This window comes from Myripristis murdjan, chromosome 5 (genome assembly GCF_902150065.1).
Source record: "Myripristis murdjan chromosome 5, fMyrMur1.1, whole genome shotgun sequence".
NCBI classification, from domain to species: Eukaryota; Metazoa; Chordata; class Actinopteri; order Holocentriformes; family Holocentridae; genus Myripristis; species Myripristis murdjan.
The window spans coordinates 26516236-26536161 of record NC_043984.1 but is presented as its reverse complement, the minus strand read 5'-3'; the positions used below and the strand labels follow the sequence as shown (position 1 = coordinate 26536161).

Below are 19926 nucleotides of genomic sequence, written 5' to 3'. Positions count from 1 at the left end.
GAAAGTATAATTAATCCAAATGCCTACCAGTAGTGTAAAATCCAAATGCAGTTTATTAGCTTGGTACAATCTTATGCTTTGGCAGAAGAGTCGTCGTGCTGTTGTTACTCTGAACTTCAAAGTGGCCTTAAGTTCTGCCAGAATTTGTGAGAATAACATTCACAATATCCTTGCCATGGCTCTTCATCTAAATCTATGGAGGCAGTGCCAAAGCTGAGGATAGAGAAGGGATGTTCTGCCATCAACACTCAATTACTTCATTAATTAGCCAAGACTATCCGTCTGTTTTTTCCAGGCTAGATGTTTATCTGAATTAGCCTGCTAATGCTTCTTGGTGCATGCTACTGCTACATGACTGGCTTTAAGTGGAAAAATACTGATGATTCACACTGGACTGTTTATGCAGAAAATCCACATCAACTCTGCTTCCCTGCCTCCCTTCATTCCCTTAACTGTGTCACCTCTATCATGGCCAACTACATAGCGCTTGCCTAATTGCAATGCTGCCTATCTTTTATGAGTTGCAACTAAGTAGGAAACTGCTACCTCATTAGCAGAAAACATTCGACTGCAATCAGGACAGCAATGATTTTGATAGTGGCTCTGACTACTTCTCTGTCTGGAACGGGCTCTGCTCATGCAAGTGGACACAGATCAAGTTCTTTTTTAAAATCTACCCTGATGGTTAGCAAAATGGGTTGCGAAAAGAGACGGAAGTTCATAACCTGAACGGGAACAAATCAATTACATACAATCGGTGAACTGGCAATCTGTTAATTTATTAAACATTGGATAATGCCCCTTAAGGAGCATTTTGGTTAATTAATTCTGCAGTCATTTGTTGTTACTAATTAGGCAGTGTCATTTCAAAGGGGTTAGGTTCTGGCCATGACTAGTAATGAGGATTTTAACCTCACCAGACATCTGGGGATACCGCTGCATAATATCAGCCATTCAGTGCAAAAAAGAAGCCCCTGGAAGCTCCCACTGGCCACTGACTGTAGTCTGGGATTTAGGTCAGAGTGGACAACCTTGTACAAATGAACGTTAAGGGACTGTATTCAGGCAGAGGAGAACAGACTTAAACAGTGCTCAAATAGTATTGTATAATCACATATCCAATTTTTAGTTTCCATGATGAAATAAATGCAGATTAAATAATATGTAAATGTTTAATTTAAATTAATCTAATTTATAATGTCTGCTGGACTGTCAAATGAAATGTCCTCCACAATTCACAGTGAACACCGACTACTGACTATTCTCAGCCATGGAGGACACTGCATACAGTATCACTCATTCGTGTGCAGGCATAACAGAAACAGTTGATCTGTGCATTTTTCTGGCAGAGGAAACACATTTCTTACTGCTTGAACTGCAAGTAGTGAATAGCCAAAGCTTAATGACTAGCTGGCATGTTATCAGTCCACGTGTCTGGTAAGAATGGATAAAGCACTGATGATAGAGGAGCAAGTCCATCCGGTGAATGTGAGCACGGTCTTTGCAGACGTCCAAAGCAAATCATTGGCATTTGGAAACGATTTGTGTTAATAGACCTTAAATTATTACTATTCTCACATTTTAAGGGCAGTACAGTGTATCCTTGTCTTTAAGGGGTTATGTTGTGTGCTACAAACAGGCCATAGGAGAGTCACAAGGAGGACGTTCAGAACATTTGTGATCTCAAAGGCCCTTTTGAACAACTAAAACCGCCTTTATTGGATCTCATTAAGCTTCTCTTCCTGTTCTTGAGGCAGTGTCAGATAGGCCACATCAATACAAATTTGCAAATTCCTCATGAATATACTTGTTTAAAAAAGTCAGCCTTTTCCTAAGTGGCAAGCAGCGGCAGTTTTTTTTTTTTTTTTTTTTTTTACAAAGACTCTCATAGGAAACAGCCCTGTATCGATGTATTGAGTTTTTCCCCAGTGGAGCAGCACTATGTCCAGCCTTTGCGACATGTTAATGATTATGGGCTCTGTGAGGGTGTTGGACTCTTACGCTCTGAAGGCATGTATTCATTCTGCTTTCATGCAGCCCTTCATGGTGCAGATTAAGACTTTTTTCATATTCATGAATTGTAAAATGTTAAACCAAAGCACTCTGCAACTAATTACTTACTTTTTTTTTTTTTTTTTTTTACTGTTGAATGATGAATGAGTGATGAAGTTGGCTTGTTCAGGTGTCCTGTAAGGTATTGATTGGCTCGATGAGCAAAAGCTTTTTTGCTTGTGCCCTCCACATCATCTCTGAGAGAGCTCTGTTTCTAGCATGTCTGCCGTTATATTGGTGACAGAGCACTGAGTGTCCCTGACTCTCGTAGAAATACCTGTCATTCAATTGAAACATTGCCTCAAACAATGACATGACTAGCATAAAACTATAGGTATGATATGGACTTGTCTGCATTACGAGGCTATGTCTGCTTTACGAGGCTATGTACTGAATGATATACTTCATGGCTAAACCAGGATGTAGGGTGGATTGGATCGTGTGGGATGGATTAAGATGCAGTGCTGAAGTCCTTAGTGAGATAGATAGTCTGTGCTTAAGGATAATGTTGCCTTAATTTCAGCAACTGCTCGGGCAGAATCACAACTTCACTTAGTGTTGGCATGAACCTATCAGGCTCCATGTCTGTTCAAGAAACACATGAGTCTTTTGACCTGTGTTGTCAACCCTCCCGAGTTTTTGAGTGACAGATTGACGAGCAGTTCAGCATTGGCTATCTGCTGTTTATGGCCCTGATCAAAGGTGATTGCCTGCTTTGTAACCTTCCCCTGTAAATGAAGGCTTATGGCTCTAATAAATCTCCTAGAGAGCCAGGACTACTCTGTCAGACGGTGACTGTTTGACATTGTTCTGCTCTCTTGTGGTGATAAAGACAACTGCTTTAAATTAGCCCTAGGATATTGACTCCATCTTAAGTTTAACAGAAGGGCAAATGACAAAGTTGTGGCCTGTCTTGAAATGACTTTGCAAAGTGCCAAGACCAGACATCCCCTCATTGTGATGACACTTCTCTCAACAAGTGTGGTGTGACATTGTGCATCCTGCTCTCACCAAAATATGGGACTGCATGATTTTGTGCCTCTTAAGAGAAGTCCTGATAGTGCAAGTTGCTCTACTGAATACCATATGGACAAGCCAAAGATAAGGGGAACCGCTGAAATGGCTGGGAACAGCATTGCCCCATACCAAGGCTCGTCCTTCAGTGCCACTCCTGGATGAGTGCAAATGCGACAGGGACTTGGCAATCTGATGCAGCTGCTGCCACAGCACTGTCTCACCTCTGTGTCTTTGTGTGAGGGGACAGTCACTCTGAGCACTCTGAAGAGAGGAGCCGTATGGCCATGTATCCAAGGCACAGTATACTCAGCACATTTCAGCATTTCAAGGCTTCCCTTTGTTCATTTTACTTTTGAATGTCAAAAAAAGGTGATTAGTGACTTTCGAAAGTCTTAGCTTGTGAGTTGATTAAATGACTTGGTTACAGAATATAATGACATGTTATTTTTGTTGCTTTAGACTGTTTTGTTATCTGAAGATAGTTTATTATTTGAAGATTAAAATTTTATTTTGAGCCATTAAACGCAGCATAAAAATCCACCTCAAAGCAGTTTTTTTTCTTTTGGGCCTCAAACAGTAAGCACTACCCTAAATAGGAAAATAGTTTGTTTCCACATTTGAAGTACGGCATATTGCTGCGACATTTTGTGATCACTCACTGAATGTCAAGACTTGCCCTCAGCCTGCTGAGAGCAAATTTCTTTAACAGAGTAAGGGCCTCCTAAATATGAATTTGTTTTTTTTCTCTCCGCACCAACCTGAAGTTTGTGGCAAAAGTTTTTGCTGTTCTTTTGTAAGAAAAAAGCAAAACAAAACAAAACCAAAAAAAAAAAAAAAATGCAGTGGCAAGGTTGAAGAGGGTGGTAGACTATTATTGGAGTAGTGTCACATCAATAAGTCTGTGTGGGTTTAGCCAAGGCTTTGTCAATGTATTCATATCTCTAGGAAATTCACTTTTCACTGACCTGAAAGTAAAACCAGGTCTCTGTTTTTTGTTCAGCCTTTGCCTACCTCTGGTGTTTTGTTGGCGAGCTAAGTATTCTCTCAGCATGAGTGATTTGAGCAAAAGATGGAGAGAGAATAGAGGAGGGGGCGCTTTGCTCATTGATGCATAAGCCTGGTTTCTGAAGTGAAGGCTTGCATTTCTAATTTCCACTAACTGGCTTTTTTGCCTTTTGTGTTTTATGACAGTGCCACCAAGGAATATTGTCCTTTTTTCATTTACAAAAATGAATGAAACCTGTTTCAAAAATGCCTTTTGCCTTGTTTTTTTTTTTTCATCTCCATATATTAATGGAGAGTATTGCTCTTTATCATTTCTCCTTCTCCCTCTCACCCCACCCAACCCCACTTCCCCCTCCTCCCCATCACTTTGCTGTGTTCATGAGAAAGATCTTGAGTGCTTTTGTGTGTAGAAGTAAAGAGTGTGCTGTGAATACTTTATCCTGTCTAGGGCTCATATCAGAGCATCTGAGTTTGTTTTTTTGCCATATTGTCTCTGTGCCACTGTGTGTATCCCATGTATGTCTCTGTTCCCGTCCTGTGTGTGTGTGTGTGTGTGTGTGTGAGTGCACATTAGGACTAACTGGGGCAGTAGTTAGGTAGAAGCGCTGGGCAGGATAGTCTCCAGAGCGTTGATGAAGATAATTACTGTAGAGAGAGGGTCTCAGGGGAGGGGAGGCCGGTTGCCTGCTTGCCTGGCTGCCGTCCGCCACTTAACAGCTCTCTCCTGGGGCAGGCTTGTAGCACTTACATCATTCCTCCACTGTCAAAACCTCAGCAGCACTGCACTTGACTATCTGCTAGAATTGAGCATGACTTTGAGTGACTTAAACCCTGACTGCAGTCCACCATGCTTAGCGTTGTGGTGATTTTGAACAACTCTATTTACATGTGAAAGTCCAGACTTGCCAGAGGGGTTGGGCATCTTTATGTGCCAGTTGTCAGGTCTTCAGACTAACTTTTTTAAATGATTAGGAAATAAATTGTGTGTATATATATATATATATATATATATATATATATATATATATATATATTAATATTTGCTTTAATTAAAAAAAAAAAAAAGTCGACATCAGTAGTTTTAATTATACATTATAAGCTGCTTAGAATTAGTGTTAGGAATTTAAACAGGTTATAATTCCCTCTCATATCTATTTTATATTGCTGGGAAAACATCCCCAAATTTCTCTGTAGAACAGCTGAATTTATTCAAGTTTCTTGCCAAACACTACATTTTCAAGATTACATTTGAACACATCGTGATCATCACAACGTAGTAATTTACCTTCGCCTGATACTCATTGTTACCGAATACAGCACGAACATGACATAATCTAAATTAGTGCAACCTAACGATGATGAGGAGTGTTATCATTTTCAGTGTGGATAAACTCTCAGCTTAGTGAGAACTGAGTCTGTGTTCCAACTCAGAGCCCGTTATGGATCCTCATCTCCATTCTGTCCTTACGTGTAGCCGACTCGGGTACGATTCAGTTCTCTTGTGTTGGCGGTCGGTTTGTGTGTCATCTGGGACAGCGCCTCTGTTGCACTCAGGTATGGTAGCTACTGCGGGAACATTTCAGAAACATTATATTCCTCTCAGGTTTTTCGCCTCAGTCAACTAAGTAGACAGTGATTTGGCCTACCAACAGTAACAGCAGGAGCAGAGACTCTCAGTTGTAGTCAGCCCCTGTAGTGGAAAACACTGGTTGTAGCTGCTATCGATACGCAGTTGAGTCAGTCTGTCATTTTTTTTAGGTCATAGGCAAATAATAGCAATGATAATAAAATTGGGAGATATTTGTCCATCTCAAACACATTATTTTCTTTCCCCAGGACGACGGGATGCCCTTAGTTTCCAGCCCTGTTATGTCATGTTATGCCTCCAGAGGGTTAAATGAAGGTTATTCTGAGCTTCAACTTGATCCCTGGGGAAATCCCCACAAATAAGTAAATGAGTAATAATTACAATTTTGTACGGTATAGCAGAGACACTGGAATTATTTATTTATTTATTTATTTGCTTGTTTATTTATTGTCTGGTGCTGGGGCTTTTAAATCACAGTGTTACGTTGGTAGAGGGCTCAGTGGTTGATGGCTGTCAACCATCGGCCATTGAAGATGATGTCATCCATCGGCCCAGCCCTACTTGCCAGCGTAGCTAGACTACATGCTTTGCTTTAAGTAGTTGTGCTTAACATGACAAACAGTAATTTTGTGAGGCCACATTGAGAAAGATCCCAAACTAGGCTAGAATGTAAATACACAGGCTGAATAGTATGCGGCTGAATAATAGGTGCACTGTGCAAAATTGCTGACAGTTGATTTTATGTGAGGACCATTAGACTCCACAAGTGACCAAAAAAAAAAAAAAAAAAACATGGCATAAGCACATAATTTTTCAGTTAATTGATTCAGTGAGAACCATATAGATACAACCATCAAATAACATGCTTATTCCACATTTTTCTCGAGTTGAGTCTAAGGGATCCTCGTTTACACAGTGGAGCCTTTCACTTAATACACTGTTCTCCCATGAATGTTGTTAAATCACCAGTGTGATTTTGCACAATCTTGCGATGAACAAGAGGATGTCTTACTCTTAGGGATCAAGATGATGGGCGATTTACTTTGTCTCACTCTACAAAAAGGATGAGTTTGAGCCTAAGTATTTCTAAAAAAAAAAAAAAAGGTTGTTCAACAGTCTGCAATAATCTGTAATATTCAGCAATCTGTTCATAGTTTACATATTAGACAAGATACATGTGCTACTCAATAAAGACAGATGTAAGCAAAAATTATAGCTGTACAAGGAACTGATACAGCTGAGAACTGGGATATTATTATTCACAATACAGTGTTTGTTCTCCAGGCTCTTGTATTGCTTTGTATTGTTTATGCTCTGCATTTTCATAGCATGTTATGACATTTATATTTTAGCGCTTTGGGCTAATTCTGTTTCAGTAAATTGGAATGGGAATTGTGAATTAAATTGTTCTGAGTCTGTATGTCACCTGATTTATCATATAGTAGTTTGTATATTTTATTAGTCTATCCTGGGTGTTAAGCAGTTGGTTGTCTTTTAAGCTGCACTTATACATTTTTCAGTAATTTCTGTAGATTACTGCAGTGTGATACAAATTGTATCTTGAGGTCCTTACCAAAAGCCAACCCTAGCAAAAATGCAGTTACATACTTGGAGTTAAATTTTGTTGTGAGAGTGCCAAATTAGAGCCCATGTTGGGTGCAGATTAGACTGTGGGTCTGAGGCATGCTGTAAAATGCTCTTGTTGCCTCTCCCTTCTCTGTTGTTTCGCCCAAGGTAATCGTCAGTGCCGGGAGAGACACCGCCAGCCCTGCTTTACTTCTCCAGTAAGCAGCAACTGTTATTTTGGGAACACTCCTTCCCTCTCTTTTTTCCTCCCCATCCTCATTCCTTCCTTGTTTGGGTGACAGAAGAGCCATCTCCATTGGGGTCTGATAGGTACTTAGATGGAAAGCCTAGTAATGTCCCCTGTCCAAAGACTCTGCAGGCTCACACAGTTGCTGCCTCTTGTTCTGCCAAGGTGTTTTTTTGAGTTTGGCAGGAATTGAGGTTAAAAAGAGTTTGTCTTCCCCTGTAGAGTATGGTGGTACATTTAAGGTCAAATTAATATCAGCCACTGGCGGTTTTAGGCTATTTTGTCATCTTTTTGATGATCTACTTACTGTCAGGAACTCCGAAGGACCTTATTCAGTTACTGTGGGGGGAGAGGAGGGGGATTGCTCATTGTGCTTGAGTTTATTTTTGTTAAAAGGCTCAAGGGGGTCTTTGTGTACTGGAACCGTCCTGCTCTTTGTAAGAGCCAGTGAACGCTGTTCATTCTCTTTGACTTCACAGTCTCTGTATGATTTCGCTCTCTGTGGCAGGCTTTCATCTGTCATTTCCTCTAATCGAATACAGACGGATAGACTGACAGATAGAGGCCGTGCACACAGACATGTAGACATGCACAAATATCTAGCCAGCAGAGTTGACTCTCCCAAGGTGAGCGATTGAATGGCAAGGGAAGCGGATGTATTGTGAAAGCGAGAGAAAGGGAAAGGCCTGCATATAACCTCACACCAGTCAGATAAGTCCACAGAATAGGCAGAGTGTGTTCTGCAGCTTGCCTTGTTAGGGCTGTGGGATATGTTCAGTTAAAGTGAAGTGGACGTGTAGGAACGAGCGACAGACAGAGAGAGAGAGAGAGAGAGAGAGAGAGAGTGGAGAAAGAGGGTGACAGAGAGAGAATGCTTTGTGGGACACTTATACAAGGACACGCACCCACACATACTTGCTTACACACTACCACTCCGCCACTTTGCTCCAAAAAAAAAAAAAAAAACACCTTCCACTGTGTTGAAGCGAGGATGGTTAGATTGTCTAAAAAAAAAAAAAAAAAGAAGAAGAAAAAAAAAAACAGCACAGTCTCCAAAGAAGGTCATGTCCAAGTGTTGTCTGTGCCAGTGAATAGCTTAAGCGTGAACAAATGTAATGCGTCCAAAGTAGGACAGCAGAAGGCTTTTGGGATGGAGGGAGGTGTTAAGAAAGGAGCAATTCAGTTTATCAGGCTTCTCTTGCAAAGCTGCATTTAATATATTTTGCCCTGCCATTGAACTCCTAGACTGCTACAAGAGAGGCTGATCATCAATAGTGGTGTACACACACACACACACACAAATTGCAGTAGCTGAAACATATGAATAGTATAGTATTGCAGCAGCGCCTACAGAGGTGACCCACAAATGCCCCTCATTACAGTATTCAGTTATGCGAGAGAAGAGGCCAATATGGACCAACATGTACTGTTCTTCTAGAAAACAGCCCATTTTGGCTCTAATGAAGTCTCCAGTCAGGCTCTGAGGGGAGTTGGAATGGAGAAAGCATGCTAATACACTGTGCTATAGCACGAAGAGGTTTGGTTTTGGCATGAATTGTGAATTACCACTCATGCGTCTCCATTGTGAATTGAGCTGAAAAGGGCATGAATGATTCTGTTTAGGACCGAAAACAAGTGAAAAAAGCCTTTCTTGTCATACTAGCCCATCATTGTACCACAATGGTAGTCTCAATCACACTGTTCCCAGTTAGAGAGCTTGTGTCGTTAATCATCAGTAACTATGAGGGGTTAGCTTGAGTCGGATTTTTCTCCTTTGATCCCTTTATGATTGAAAGATGGTGAACAAGAGCAATCCCTACTTCCTCCCAGTTTTACCATTCTTTATTCCTCATGAATGATGGAGAGAGTGACTTTTGAAAGGCACACAGCGGCCTTGTCAAGCCCTATGCACCACTGAGTCAGATGGCACACGCACACACTCACACACACACAACTCTCCTCATAGTGACAAAATCTAATTTTATTTATTTATTCATTTTTTGTTGTTTTTATGAAGGGTCCTCACAAAATGTGACCTGGTTTGATCAGTTTCTCTGTCTTTTTTGCACTTGAAGACACCTTCATTATTCATTCATTGTCTGTACTTGCAGTGGCTTCAGAGTGGGATTAGCAAGGCATATGAAAAACACTCACACATGCAAACATATTCAGGGTAAAAAATATGGGCCTAATGAAGTTTGCCTTATTTTTTATCCTGAATATATTGCAGTATGAATTGCAGTGCATGTAAATACATCCTTGTGAATGTACTTTTTTTTTTTTTTTTTTTTTTTCTTTTTTGAACTATAACATAATATCTTGATTTTGTGCCACTGGCATGATTTTTGGAAGGAAAGAAAAGAATGGAGCATCAAATTGACGCATTTTGATACTGTGTGATAGTTAAAAATTCTGATTGGCTTGATGGTGGGTGCTGTAATTGAAGGTCACAATTTCTAACTTTGAAATTCCACAACCGCTGCATCTGTTTTGATTTTGACAAAACCTGAAGGGATGACACATTTTGATGCTGTGCTCTGGCATTTTCAAAATTACACTGATGGTGCCACTGTATAATTAAAAAGATACAATTCTCACTTTGAAAGGCCCCACAGACGACGACCATGCTCTCCATGTCAGTCAAAAGCCGCCAGGTTTCCTTTCAACTGAACACTACAGCAGGTGATTTCAGCAGCTGACTTTCCATAAGACAGTCAAATTAACTGCAAGGGAAATATTAAATGCCACAAAGAAAACAAGCAAATTAGTATGTGTTTTTGTTTAAGCAAATAAAATGTAGCCTCCTGCTAGTGCCAAATGATGACATATCCTTCCACAGCATTGTTCAGCATATGACTGATGCTTTGGGCAGCCATTTTGCTCGCCAACTGCACGGCTGTGCCTAGTTTCGCAATGATGGACAGAATCTATCAACATTTTTCGTTGCATTGTGCTGCTGTCTCCTGTCTGACCTCGCTGTTACATTCTTTGCATATATGAGATAAAGGAATGTCTTGATTTCTTCATGTGTCCATCTGTGCATGTTGACGTCAACGCCGTCCACCATGACAGCCAGCTCTGTCTGTCTGAAGTCAGACGGCAAAGAGCAACCTGTCATGTGATTAAATCCACAGTGCATGTCCTGTTTTTTTTTTTTTTTTTCTTTTTTTTCCAGCAAACGCATTCCCCTGAGGTTAAATGAAATTAACACATTTCTTTTTATTGAATGCTTGTTTTGCACACTTAAATCACTAGCTGATGGAGCCCTGCATCCTGGCCTGAGCCTGACAGGGCCCGAGGCTACAATTTTTTTTTTTTTTTTTTTTTTTTTTGTAGGACAGCCTTAAGTTCTCTCTTTATTTCTTTCTCTCTCTTTCACTCATTCTCATACACACATGTGCATGTGCGTGCTCGTCGCTCTTTTCCCCCACTCGGTATTTATGGGTGATTCTTTCTGCAGCAGATGGACTTCAACTGTGTTTTGTGATGATTTTTTATCAGGATGGAGTTAATATTTTATTTCTTTTTATTTGGCTATTCATTTTAACGACCAAAACTGTTAATAGTATACCTATGTACTGTCTGTGCATAATAGCAGAAGAGTCTTAGTCATGCTTTTTGCTTAAGCTTTGGATGTTTAAGTTCATGTTCATCACACAATTCGACAAAGTAAGACAACGTGTTTTGCTTTGTAGCCTTTCCTGTCTTTGTGGTGCAGTGCACCGGGCCAAACCGGCTTTCAAGCAAAAAATTTGCGGCTGCCTTTGTGCAAGACAAAAATTCACTCTGTGTTTGGTTATGAACATGCCATTAGGGCCATGGCCAGGCTAGGCAGGGACCTAAATTTTATGCCCATGCAGCGCTCTGCTAGCTGAGCCGAGCACAAAATTGTTGGTACAATTCAGTCAAAGTGTGAGTTCATGGTGCATGTTTTATGTAATGCACTGTTTTTAATAGTTAGATAAGGTCTCTTTGGTTACCATTATTTACAGCATGTTTTTAAATGAAGACTGATAGAATTAAAGACCTTTTGTGACTGACTAAAAACACCTGATATAGAAATGGCTTTATCTCAAATGGAGCTTGCATTCCACCAAGTCTCTGCACTGGCAACCTGTTTGTCTCAGAATTGATTTTAAGGTCCTTTTATTGGTTTACAAAGCTCTTAAAGGTCTTGCTCCTAAGTATTTATCATATTTGCTTGTAGCCTATGAACCCTCTAGAGCTGTCTGGTGTCCACGTAGTGTCTTTTTAATTCTCCCTAAAATCAGAACAAAAGCTCATGGTGAGGCATCCTTTCATAACTGTGGTCCAAGACAGCCTTCATGCAGACCTGAGGGCAGCAGAGAACGTGGATATTTTTAAAAGCAAACTCAAGGCCCACCTTTTTAGCCTGGCGTTTAATTGCATTTTAGTTATTTATTTGTACATTTATTTATGTGTTTCAGCCTCTTTGTGCTCTTGGTCTATGTTTTTATTTCCTTGATTGTTTTTGTTTTAATACCCTAACTTTTTTATTATCTGGTGACTGATTGGTAAGGAAATGCTTTATACATAGCATGGGATTCAGAACAAGTTGAATATTTAGTATATTAAACTTGTCACATTTCTGACAGAATATTTAGTGTTTCCGCCTCTAACACAAAAACAAGTGGAGCATTTCCTCAACATAATAAATTTTGCAGTTATTTATTAATAGGCACGTAGTATTAGTATGCAGTAGCTTAAAAATGGTGTTCCACTTTAAAGCCATAGCCTAATGTATTGAAATATAGTAATATTCAGGTAGTACTAACATGACTAAGGGCCCCCGGCCTTGCTATACACACTCCTGCTGCATAATAATTTGCATGGGCGCCCCTTGACTATGTTCATTCTGGCCTCCCTGTCCAAGTAATGCCTGGTGTAGTCCTAACCAAACTGATGTAACTGGGCCATAAAAGTGGATTACAGCTCAGTGCAGTCCAGCTGTACTTACCTCAGCAATACAATGCCGTGTGGTCCTGATGTTATTGTTGTGTGAGATTAATCTTCACTACAAATTAGGTTTGGAAATGCACATGCTGAACCATGCCATTTAACTGGCAATCCTTGTTTTCCCTTTACCTTTATGGTCTTTCTTTCCATAACAACTTCCCTAATGATCTTCCGAGTGAATATGTCTACATGCACACAGTCACATTTACAGACATGCTCTTAGTGTTGTGTGCCGGTGCAGAGGGAATCTAACCTTAACAGTGCCTGTGTCTCGCTGTCACATTAAAAAGCCAATTTCTTTTTAATAGCAGCAACAGCTGGAGCTGACGGGGCCTGTGTCTGCTGACGGAGCAAACAGCTCCAGAGCAGTCCTTCTGCTTAGACCTGGCTGGCTCATTACAAGAAAAGGCGTAAGAGAGACTGAGAGAAAGGGAGAAGGGGCAGGGAAGAGTGGAGGAGATGTAGTCTGCACACTCTGAGGCAGGTGTTTGACATGTTTTGGTACTGTATAATGCGAAACACTACAGTAGGTGGGGAGAGATGTTGAGTCGGGGAGAAAAATAGTTATCATTGGAGCATGATTTTCTCACAGTTGTCCACAGATGGATCCCTCGAGACCGGTGCATTTTATTACTCTTAACCATCCTCCACATGAAGGCCTGAATGGAAGCCTTTCACTTACTCATTCTCCCTCTTTACTTCACTTTCTCCCTCCCAGTGCACCCAGCTCAATCCCAGGAGATGGCTCAATTTACAGGAGTACCAGAGCAAGAAGCTGATGCAGGAGAGTGGCGTGGCTGTCCAGCGTTTTTATGTGGCCGACACGGCCTCCGAAGCCCTGGAGGCTGCAAAGAGACTCAGTGAGTGGAGAAGAAACACACACACACACACACACACACACACACACACACACACACACAGCAATTCAGCTCAGCCATGTCCACTCCCCTCATGGGGCAGTGAAAGGACCAGCTTTCCGGAGCAGAATAAGCCTCTGGACAGGGCCTCTATCCACTCCACAGGTAATCTCAGACTGTACAGACTTTCACAAAAACAAATTTTTACTGACACTGTCTCGCATTATTTGAGCCATTTACATTCCTTCAGCATCAGAGTCTGCTCCCTTGGTTAATGAACTGTAATTTAGTTAAACTGTGTAATTGCACGGCTGTATTTCTGTCCCCACTGTGAAACCTTAACAGTCGTATTTGTGCTGGCTCTTTGGCCCTGCTAGCAGACGTGCAAATGGCTATGGCTAATCATTGCTGAAGTCTTATCAAGTTTAATCGTGCTTTTATGTTGTTTGCTTGGATGTGGAAGCCTGTGTTTTTTGCGCTTAGTAGTTGTGCCTGCTTGGGTTTTCATCACCGCAGTCAACCACACTAATTTGTTTCATACCCTCTCGTGTTTTGTGTCTCACGCTTTGGTTATTTTTTGTATTCTTCCTTTTTTTTCTTTTTTTTTTCAGTCCCCGCTTACAGTTTGATTATGGCCTCCACATGCGCACACATGCACACACATGGACAGAGATTAACACACGCATCTGTATTCACCCACACACGGACACATACATCCCCTACCTTCCCAGGTCTACCTTCCCACACACCAAACTGCCCAACACATATACTTACACACTCAGCTTCCCGGCTTTATATTTTATTCAGTGTCCTCTCCAACTACAGCAGTGGTTGTGTGATAGTGCATCTGGCTTGGTTGTCAGCCAGCGAGGTACCGCTCGCGCTGCTGCCTCTGGGCTCCAACGCTCCGCCTGGGGCTTTACTTTCAGTGGCCATGGTTACGATGCAGACCGAGATAAACTGAACAGGGGGAAAACGATATATCTTTTCATGACAATACCAGCCCTGCCAGGTAGAGGCAGAAATGAAGAGACGGAGAGCTCAGGAGAGAGGGCTCGACAGATGCTGGGCCAGACTTTGTTCCCCCAGCGTACTTCGGATAGCCTGGACCTTTGGCTGCTGTAATCTCTCCTTAACTCCAAACACACAGTAAGCTTTGGTCAGAACCCTTGTGTGTGTGTGTGTGTGTGTGTGTCTGGGTGTTTGCACTTGTCTGAACATGTGTTTTCTTGCACGTGTTCCTCAAACCACATTTGTATCCCATGACTACTGCTGGCTCACTATTAAAGCAAGCAAGCAGCCACCAACGCTTCATTTGCTCAGACACACACTGTGCATTTACACGTGAGTGTATTGCACACCCACAGGCCTTGTTTGGTCACATATGAACGTGATATAGAGGGAGAGAAAGAGGTATAAGAGTTACTTCCTCTGTAGTCAAGTTCTTTTTAGCTGGAACACATACTGAGACTGCCAGACTCTTACTCCCAGGGGGCGAGGGGGAGGCAGGCTGTGACGCCAGCACAGGATGGAGCTCTGTTTCATGGGTTCCCTCTTGAGATGCCATGGAGTATGCCACTTCACAGGGTGGTGGGTTGCGAGGGTATCTGAGGTGACCGAGTGAGACTCGAATTGAGTTTTGCATGGTGCTGATACCCTGCTGTGAGGCACTGGTTCCCTAAACAAACAAAAGAATGAACCACTCAAGCATGAATGCACAGATACAGATGAATGACATGCATCGGGTAAGCTCGCTCATATACTCACGCACACACACACATAGCTCACACCAGTCGCCAGCTTCTCTGTTACACTCACTTAACCATGAAGTGGTTAAGCTGACAGCTCAATTGGGACTAAGCTATCTCGAAGTCCACTCCTCAAGTACAGTTGAGCCGTCCAACTCTCCCAAAGTCGACAGAGATTGATTGGCCCTAAGGACAAGTAACTTCAGAGGTCTTTCTCCTTCACTATCAAGCATCAACTCTTACAATAAATGAATAAATAAATAAATGAGTTTCGATATGGATCATTGGTTCCCTGTCATTTGAATGGCAACTCTTAGGGAGAGTTTACATTATGGCAGATGGGTGGCTCATAACCAGCTAATGGCTCATGGAAAGCAGAGTTACTTTCTGGCCCCCATACTGAGTGAATTGAGCAGAGAGGCATCTTAGAGTCCTGACTTTTTATCTCGGTGCTCCGCTGGGATGTTATGAGTGACTGACACGCTAACTCCTGCTGTTTTTCCAAGCTAATGACCCAGGCACTTATGCCCGGGCTCTTTGTTTTTGTGAGCTGTGTGTTTGTGTTGGTGTGTGTCTGTGTTTTTTGTCTTATGGCCCAGGCAGAAGACATACAATAGGAGGACAAAAAAAAAAAAAAAAGAAACTCTGCACTTTGAAGCCATCTGAAGCCATGTGAAGCCATGCAGTGATCACATCTGTTTTTTTGTTTGTTTGTTTGTTTGTTTTTTAATTTGCATTTATCTAGGGAAGATCTGTTAGTCACTCATGCGTGTTTTTTATATATTAATTAATTGATTAATTTATATGGTTATTTATTAATATTATTTTTCTCCAGTAATACCCTGCTTCTTACTCTTGTTGAGTCATATAAATACATAGGAATTTGGGTTGACAGCAGACTATCATTCAAGGTTCATATTCAAAATTTGACTCAAAAATTAAAAATCAAACTAGGCCTCTTGTACAGAATTAAAATTAAATGCTTTCAGTTGTAAAGCTGTTGTGGAGTCAGTGTTGCTGTCTGTCCTTGACTATGGAGATGTTCTTTATTCCCATGCTGTGCTCTTAGCTTATGGTTGTTTCTTGTTATCTGGCCTCTCTTGGAAAAGAGATCTTAATTTCAGTGAGGATGCCTGATTAAATAAAGATTAAATTAAATAATAATTTAAAAAAACACAGAGCATCTCCGTGTAAGCAGATGGGAGTTGTGGAGTCTTGCACAAAGTCTTCTTGATGGTAAGTTGTTAAACAAGGAAAGATGATTTGTATATTCACTTTCCCCTAGCAGATTAATCCACTTCAGGCATTCAGCCTAACCTGCTTCTCTAGCCCTACCATCATCCAGTTTTTCATTTTGCCACGAATGTGCCATACCACTCAGCTGTGAATAATAAGGTAAGAGTCTCACTAGAACCTCACACTAGAAGCTACAGTTGACATGCATCATTTGATGCTACTCTGTCATGCTGTAATCAGATTTCAACGGCACTTGTGTCTCCCTGCTGAGATGAGTAATGTGACTCAAAACAGGTTCCATTCCCAAAGCTGCTTAGTTTGCGTAGTTGGGTCCAAAAACCTCACAAAACAGCCATTTTGATCGTCTCTTGACACTCCAATATTGATTCAAGTGTGGTGTGAATGCATCAGTGATTGGCGTGTTTAGATATGCACATATCTCATGATTCTAGTGCATCTCGCCTTAAGGTATGCAAGAAAGTAATATTCGTTGGGAAGTGGAGCGAGAGCTTTGTCAACTTAATTTTATTTGTCTCAGTAAATCACCTGAGAGGTGTTTGTGATACTTGGCGCACCAATATAGAACTTGAAAATGCTTGATTTAAGTTTGGTTCTTATGTGGATTATGGAAGAGGATGTCTTCTCCAGCAGGTCCTATTCTGCGTTGCCTTATCAATACTAACCCAGTCAATGAAAGAGTGAATTGCTTTTCTCTAAGCAGCGATGTGATCATGCTCACTATAGAGTATATATGCAGCTTGTTGAATAGAGCCTGTCTGCTATCTGGCTATTTAGAGATATCGGAGGAACACCTGTAATGAATGTAGATTACTGTTTGCTTTCCAAATAGATATTCATGGCCATACACATGTGCACAGACATACATGTACACACATACCTGTGCCCAGGCACAGCCAATGAGAGTGTGATTATACAGTCCACTTTGTGTGTCGCCATCCGCTTGACAGATGCATCTGTTGAACAAATCTTGATGGATTTTCAGTCTGAATTCTAAATAAAAAACATATTTTCCCTCCTCTTCTTTCTGCGAGAGCCCTCATGTCTGCCAGGCCTCCTGTCTGCCCCAACAGTGATTGACGAAGCAGAGATGGAAGAAAACATTGCTTCGGATTCTTATCTTCACCATGCGTTGAGCCTGTGTGATGAATGGAAGCGACATGCATTTATTTATTTTCTTTCAAAATGTTTACCATATATTCCTGCTACTCGCTTGAAATGACATGTTTTGCAGTTCAATTCATTTCAATGTAACGCACTGAGGCTCAGGTTTTCTTTTCACAGATTGTGAAGTATACCTTGTGGCACTCAACTGGCCAACTGTATCATGGTTGGAATATGGTTTTAGGATGCAATTTGTCAGTGCACTTGAGTAAAATAATATATATATATATTCTTGTGACTTAAAATACAGAAATGCAGAGTGACTTCTGCTGTTTTTATTTCTAAAGTTATCCTTGTTTCTCTCATTCCCTGTTCATCCGTCTGCCTCTGCTTCTCTTTCTCACTCCTACTTATTCAGCAGACTGACTGCCAGAATTACAATTAACCGAGGTAGGATTCATATTAATTTATTTCTCCCAGATATGAATATTCAGTGTAAACAGGGCGGCCTTTATGCATGTCTGTCAAATCTCATGTGAGCTTATTAGGGATAGTTGGTTTGGTAGGTCGACTTACTGAATAATATGGAGCTGCCTTGACATTACCCAACTCTTTTGATGAGGCAGGTGAGAGAAACAGAGTGGGAACAAGTATGTCTCCATCACTTTAAATCTGCTGTGCTCTGCTATCTTGAGTTGACACCTTTGGAAATACTCAAAAAATCTAGATAGCTGAGGTAAGCATCAGTCCTTGCACTGAATACGTAAAACATTTTAAAGGCCAAGCTCTTTGAACCTCATTTATTTTTTTACAGAAAGCAAAAGGGGCTATGTTCACACTTGGCAATCTTCAAAAACCTTTATAGTCAAGTCAAAAAGGCCCCCACTGTGCCTCAGATGATGTGTAAATAAATGTAGCTCAAGGCCAAGGACACTGTTGTTTTTCTATCTTCATGCCATTGGTTTCAGTCTGCTCATTTAGTTGTCTTCTGTCTGTGGAATCAATGGTAGCACAAAAGCCTCCAATGCCTCTGGCCTGCAACCTGTAAATTTAGATAGATTTCATTGTAAACCAGCAGCATCTCTGCAACGCAGTACTGGATTTAAGTATTTCTGTCATGTATATACTTGCATGCTGCTATGCAAATTGCTTTGGGACTAAGACTTGCATGATCTGTTTTGAATTTAAATCGAATCGAATTCAGTTTATTTATATAGCACATTTAAGTTTGAGTATTGGTAGCTGGACATACATTTTTATGAACAACTGGAAAATATCTCTGGATAATTTCAGTCTGAGTGCATGAGATTCTAAGAGGTTCCAGCAAAGACAGAATTTCTGAATGTTTAAGTGTAGCCTTATTTAAAGCGAAATGAGAATTTTGCATCAACTTGACATGCAGTTCACCCAACCAAAATCAACTTAAGTGATGGCATTGAACAAAAAATGTTTTAGGAATCTTGCAGCAGTCACACACTACAGCATTATTGGTGCCTCTGTAGCAAAAAACAGAACATTTACAGTTGAAGGCAGAGGGAAGTCGAGAATCTGCATCGGGAATGTGCTAGTATGATGTTACAGAGTCAGGCTGATCCATTTGGGGCCACATGGAAAACCTCCAATTTACATCAGATATGTTTGATATTGGCTCAGCTCGAGTGTCGGCTGGACATTTCCTACGAATGCTTCTGCAAACAGCAAAAAGCTGCCTGCCACAAGGAAGATATGTTGATGAAGGTTTTCAGTCACTCGTGGTGGTATATCTACAAGTAGTAAGTTAAAGGCGACTGGACTTTCTTTCTGATGTTGATGTTTCACTACTTCTTTGAGAAACTTCCTTATGCGAATGTGGCACAGAGTTCCCTGGCCTTTAACCCTCTGTTGGTGAATAGCAAAACATCTTTATGATCTCATAGAAATCCGGTTGGTTTTGCCTTACCACGTGTAGATATGCCACCAAGGAAGGGATAGAGAACAGCTCATTGTTAAAACAGTAAAAACAAAATTCTAGTGAACAACAGCGACTGAAAAGCTCTAATCAAAGTCCAGTTCTGGGAGCCAGGAGAATGTTAGAGGTTGGCGTTCTTGGGAGCCAGCAGAATATTGCTCAACAGCATCCAACAAGTGCTGATGGACTAATTAATGTTTGTTTTTAGCATATTATTTTTATATAAGGAATAAGATTGGATTTTGACCCTTTATTCCATTTGTTTTAGTGTCAATATGAGTTGGTGTTCTTGTGGCTTGAGGCTAGAATCTAGTCTGTGCCAGGCTGTAGAGCCATTTTTGCAGTTCCTGTCACCTCCATGCCACTGTTAGGTAAATGTTTAACAGACTTGTAGGCACATTACTCACAATAAGCTTAGCTTAGACCTAGGCTCAAACACACAGTAATAAACTACTGTTGTGATTTTTTTTTTTTTCCATTCCTTGTAAATCTATTCAGGACTTTTAATATATTTTTGCAGTTTGCATAGCTTTCAGCTATTACTTAATTCACCAGCACCTGTT

The 19926-nt window shown here is 40.9% G+C and overlaps 1 protein-coding gene across 2 annotated transcripts in view; it reads left to right on the top strand.

The window, feature by feature from the left end:
• suclg2 (succinate-CoA ligase GDP-forming subunit beta) overlaps positions 1-19926 on the top strand; it is a 96562-nt gene that overhangs the window by 7762 nt on the left and 68874 nt on the right. For both annotated transcript variants that reach the window (XM_030052043.1, XM_030052042.1), the window contains exon 2: positions 13171-13312. In XM_030052043.1, coding sequence (XP_029907903.1) covers positions 13171-13312 — 142 coding nt within the window. The remainder of the gene's footprint in view (positions 1-13170; positions 13313-19926) is intronic.